Raw genomic sequence first — 5894 nt, forward strand, 5'->3', positions numbered from 1 at the left:
GTAGTAACTGTATGTTCACTATGCCACCTGGTGGCGTAGATGTTTAACTGCATCATCAAATACATCATTACCACAGAAATGAATTAGTATAGAGTACCACAGTATGAGTCATAATACCAATAAAACCTAGCGGTCAAACAGGGAAATGGTTCCAATCGTTTTTCCACCGTTCATTTTTCCCATAGGGATTTTTGAAACACTTAAAATAAGGGCTGTGTATTGTGTAGGCATACCCTGAGGTAGTAATCTCTAGATTAACTATCTAATGTTAGCTAAATGTAGTAAATAATAAATTGGCTACATTTCTTTAAATTGACAATCCTGTGAACTGTCTTGTGCAAGTTTTAAATTGGCACAATACCTGTTAGAAAAGGTGTCAGCTAGATATGCAGAAGCTTGCAGGGATTTACAGTCTTGCATGATGTCTACTTTGATGATAATTAGCATTTTCGAAACTGAGAGTAAATAATGCCGAATATATTGATAAAAGTTAACTTGTCCGAGGGATATTTACATTGTTTTCAAAACGTCTTGCCAGGCAGGATAAGCCTACATGAAACACAGCCCTTATTTCCCTATGGGAAAAATGGTGGAAAAACGATTAGAACCATTTCCCTGTTTGACCGCTAGGTTTTATGGGTGTTACAACACCTCCACTGTGGGGCTCTATTATACAGAACCTTTAGAATTGTATTACTGATGTCCACCATGAGCAAGTCTGTATGTGAATGAAATAAAATAAACACACCTGTGAAAATACATACTGAATGGGTGGGGGATGAGATCCCATAAATAAATCCTTTGTTTGGATTCATTTTTATTATTTGATTTATTTATTACATTACAGATCACATCACAATACACCAGTCAAAAAGTTACATATAGTATAAGAAAGGCATATACATCTCCATGCTGATGCTTCACCCCTAGATGGCGACATTACCTTCTGTTTCCTTGTATAGCAGCACCAGCTAATGTCCATGAAAATACCTTAAGAGGTTTGCCAATAAAAAACTTTCCTAGGTTGAATATACTGACCATGATGTCTATGATACTGACCCAGAAAATGGTGTCATGCACTGTTCCATTCAAATTCACTTTATCCTTTCCACACGTTAACAGCTCCCTCAACATAATTTTCACAGCGAGAAGTATGTTAAAATTAAAAGTCTAGTTTATAAATAAATTAATAATTCCCTTCAACTTTCCCTTTTTCCATTTACACATTGCTGATATCATTTCCTCTGATTTTACATTTTACCTTCAACGTCCTACATTCATTCTTCCCTTTCAACCCCTGAAGGAGTGTGAAAACTCACGTGTTGGGGATATAAGACTAGATGCCCTGAAGTTAACACGGATAGGTTGGGAGACCTTAGGTAAGTCCTTAGTGATTTCGAAAATCTCCTGTTTATCTGAACATACTCCTTTGGCGATCGTCTCAAATTCCATGATAGACTTGTACTCTGATGGAGAAGGTGATCTGTACAGGTCTTTGGGTGGGACGGCTGTGCTGGGAGTGAAGATGGGCACACGGATGGCGTTCTTGTATGGCAGCTGGTACTCCTTCAGCATTCCACCCCTTGTGCCCATCTTGATCCTCTGACTGGGGTTTCTCTGGACCAAGAAATGAGCCACCTGTTTCTGCTTGTAGGTCTCCTTTCTCGAGGAGTCGTTTTCAAACAATGTGGTCCTGGAATCAAGCAATAGCATTTTTTTAAAGAGCAGTTTGAAAGTGTCCTGCTGTTGTTGCTGTTCTTAGACACATTATTTGTAAGACCAATATAATATTTGTGAAAATGTGTTCATTTAGTGAATGATGATAATGAATTTGTGGCACACATTGAACATGACCACCAGCACTCGGCTGGAACAGTGATTAAAAGCAAAATTTGATGAAACTCTCTATCATGCTAATATACATACTGTTGTTCTGGTCTTGTTTCCATCACCAAGTCCAACCAAGTGGCCTGGTAGGACTCCTTCTTCTCCTGGTCCTTCTCCTTTACATCGCAGTGGGCATTTACCAGATACACATCCCCACTGTTTAGACTGTTAATCTTGTGTGTGTAGAGCATAGTGGAGACAGAGATGAGAGAGTTGACTGACTACCTGTTAGATGTGCTAATCTATAGGCTTCTCTGGGACTTGATTTTGGATGGAGATGAAGGACAGTTGGTCTGTGTGTGAGGTTGTGTGTTGTACTGTGGTTCTCCAGAGCCTCTTATAATGTTAAGGTTCTATTTTTACCCTACTACATCATACCATTGCCAATGCTGTCACCATGGTTGGCTCAGGTTGGTTGGCGTTTCAGGTTGGTTTACAGCTGTCCTGTGAGGAAGGCGACCAGTGGAAAGAGTGACGAACACCACTTTAATTTCATTCAGAGTTGTATTAGCGTTGTATTAGCCAGTCCAAACCACACAAAGAGGTTAAAGGTCAGTCATGCTCCTCAGACTTCTCAGATACCTCATAGGGTAAATGCTTCAGGATATTGCTCAATGTAATATGACCTCTGGTGGCAGAATTGCGCACATAGTATACATTGTATTTCATCTTTCACCCAAATGTCAGAACCAAAGTACAGGGAACATTTTCACCTTCATCTGAATGTATTTAACATTCATTCATCATCTATTTTTTCCCCCAAAGAATTGTACAGTTGTATAAATAAACCTAGGTGGAGACTTAGAGTAATGTTCGGAGTCCATTGTTCTTGTATCATGCGTCAAAGTTTTCATCATCAGTGCATGTATTAGTGGACAGATTACCCAGGTATTCCTCAGTAAGGGTTGCCCTGTAGTTATATCGGTACAATAATTCCATGTGATGATGTAGAGGTATAGATCCTGGAAATGCTAGCATGCTATCTGGAAGTTTTGCAATAGATGGACCTCTCTTTACATTGTCCTTTAACAATACTGATTTTGTCACTGAACAGATTTGACCAGATTTGAGTAGTAAAAAATATATTTAAGATATTTTCAACATCAAGGCCTTTTTAGCGATGCCATACATGCCATCTAGATCCTTTTCTAAAGAAAACAGAATTGTACAAGTTTATGTATCTTTATTGATCACCAATCATCACTTTAGACAAACAATATGTTACAAACATTATGCTACATTTGTCATAGACCAACTGTGGGTCTCACAAGCAAGTTGTTGTGTATACAGTGCCTTTCTGTTAAATGTGATCTTTACTTTACACCATTTTAATAACAACATGGTAGATTAATCATCGAAACTAAGAACTGACTATTTAGATGTGATCATTTTCTTCTAATCATAGTTTTAGGGAGGAATACAAACACCAATCAAACTACAATGAACAAAAATATACAGGTACAGCTCATATGGGGAAATCAGTCAATTTAAATAAATAAATTAGGCCCTAGTCTATGGATTTCACATAACTGGGCAGGGGTGGTCTGTGGTTGTGAGGCCGGTTGGACGTACTGCCAAATTCTCTAAACCGACGTTGGAGGTGGCTTATGGTAGAGAAATTAACATGACATTTTCTGGAAACCGCTTTGGTAGATATTCCTGCAGTCAGCATGCCAATTGCCCCTCAAAACTTGAGATATCTGTGGCATTGTGTTGTGTGACAAAACTGCACATATTTTGTGGCCTTTTATTGTCCCCACGACAAGGTGCACCTATGTAATGATCATACTTTTTAATCAGCTTCTTGACATGCCACACATGTCAGGTGGATGGATTATATTGACAAAGGAGAAATACAGGGATGTAAACAAATTTGTGCACAGATTTTGAGAAAAATATGCTTTTTGTGCATATTTTTTATTTCAGCTCATGAAACATGGGACCAACACTTTACATGTTGCATATATATATTTTTGAGTATACATTGATAAATCATGGCTGATGAGTCTATGAGACAGTATAACGGCCTCTTTAAGATTGAGGAACATCAAGTTCCCGCTGGGGAAATTATTTGGGGTCATTCTGTAAGGTGCATGGTCAGGTTTCAGAGTCATTGCCAGATCAACACAGCCTCAGAAACAGACACCTTGGCTGTCAACCTCGGCAGCTATTCCCCAGCCCCAGCCACTTTCTGAAGCTATGTCCCAGCAAGCCTCTGCGCTATTCACTTTCTGTCCCACTGAAAAGGGCACTATGATGAAACAGCTTCATGCCATGAGTTCAGCGGGTAGGCATGTGAGCAATGATTGATGCAGTGATGGAAGATTGACGATGCCTCCCTGAACTGACATTCTCTGCATACCTCATACCAACTTTCCCTCTTTCCAGCTTTGAAAATGTACTGTCGATGATTCAGGAACAGCACAGCCAAAGTTGATTATGTCATAATTCAGTGCCACATGCCATTGTCAGCAACAGGTGCTGCAGCTGTTATCATGCATTGCTCCAGGAAGCTACATTGGTGTCATAAAGCTTAGTACTTCAAATACATCAGCAATTCTTCAGCCCAACTTCACATGGAAAATTAAATGAACAAGCTGTCACAGGCTATGGCGTGGGTTCTTTGGCATTACCCTCTAGCCGTGAGACTGAAACTTAGTAAGCTGGTATTGGGCAATGACAGTTAACTTGGATTCATCCCAATGAGAACAGCCTGTTCTGTTGAATCCATCAGTTCCCAAGGAAAATATGTATGATGCAGAGTTATCATGGCACTGAAAGTAAATGAGCAAAGGTTAATTTCAAACAACAAGAGAGCAAAATGTTACTTCTGATTGAATCTAAAATATTGGTTATCTGTTTCCTTTCCTCAGATAATATTTTTTTAAATAACTTTATAACATATAAAATATGATGCATCACCCTCCAGGTATGGTATCAAGACTAATTCAAGGTTGAATAGGCTAAGTAAGAATTTTGTCCACAAATGTACTGAAATGTCTATTATATGTAAATAGTTTATGATTAGTGAAAGCAATAATGTAGCTATTTTGTTAGATACTTCACCCTATTAGCAGAAAGTCATTTTAGCTGTCGGCTGTGGCATTGGCTGTTCGGTCTGAACTGATTCAAACTGATTCACAAATCATGGGAATGTATGGTGCTTTCCAGACTGACTCCCAGAGGCCGGTGTTGCTAGGCAACCCCCTGCACTTGGGGGGCAGGTGGACTGCTCCCTTCGTGGCGAAAGCCAATGTGAGAAACGTGCCATTAAACATTTGTGCTATGAAACAAAAAGAAATACAGCACGCTGACCCACAAACATTATTTGCTAGATTCATGATAGTGTTGTTAGACAAAGCAAGGAAAGTAAACTTCAAAACTTGATGATGTTTTATTGGAATTTGCAGCTGTTGTTGGTAAGTAATGAATCTGCTAGCTTCTGCCTTGACTTACTATATCTTTAATTTTATGATATCGCTCATTAAGACATTTCAATTAGGTCTCAATGGTGAAGAAACTTGATAGGGTTGGTGGACATAGATGGAGAAAACAGGACATACTCCAAGACAAGATCCAGTGGGATAATCAGAAGAGTGAAATACATGTGTGATTAAGTTAACGATGCAGTTCGGGATCTTATGCACAACACATTTGTAACATTGTACGAATTGGATTCATAACATTTTATACGAATTGCAAAAATGTAACATATCTTATGAAACGAATGAGAAAGTACACCATTGGATTCCATAGTATAACAAAAACACGTAGACCATTTTTGTCTTGTGAGCACCGCATTCAAAACTACTGGCTGAAATGATCCAAAAGTTCTGGAGCATCACTTTAATGTTTGCCTGATGACAAACTGAATTATTCAGCTCCATTGTTCCTACAAACCAACGTCAGTGGGCGTGGCGTAGCGTTTCGACGGAGTAAGGACTTCCGGTAGCCAGGCGTCTTTAATGTTGTCCACTTAGGGATACATGATGGAGGCTGCTTGGATG

General features: G+C 39.1%; 1 protein-coding gene across 1 annotated transcript; it reads right to left on the reverse strand.

Moving 5' to 3' along the window:
- Positions 1–1290: 1290 nt before the first annotated feature.
- On the reverse strand, positions 1291–2078 carry LOC100301652 (titin-cap). The gene is given in 2 exon segments (NM_001160485.1): positions 1291–1693; positions 1927–2078. Coding segments are annotated over 2 exon segments (555 nt in total).
- Between the last annotated feature and the right edge of the window lie 3816 nt (positions 2079–5894).

The sequence above is a fragment of the Oncorhynchus mykiss genome, chromosome 2 (assembly GCF_013265735.2).
Source record: "Oncorhynchus mykiss isolate Arlee chromosome 2, USDA_OmykA_1.1, whole genome shotgun sequence".
Classification (NCBI taxonomy): domain Eukaryota; kingdom Metazoa; phylum Chordata; class Actinopteri; order Salmoniformes; family Salmonidae; genus Oncorhynchus; species Oncorhynchus mykiss.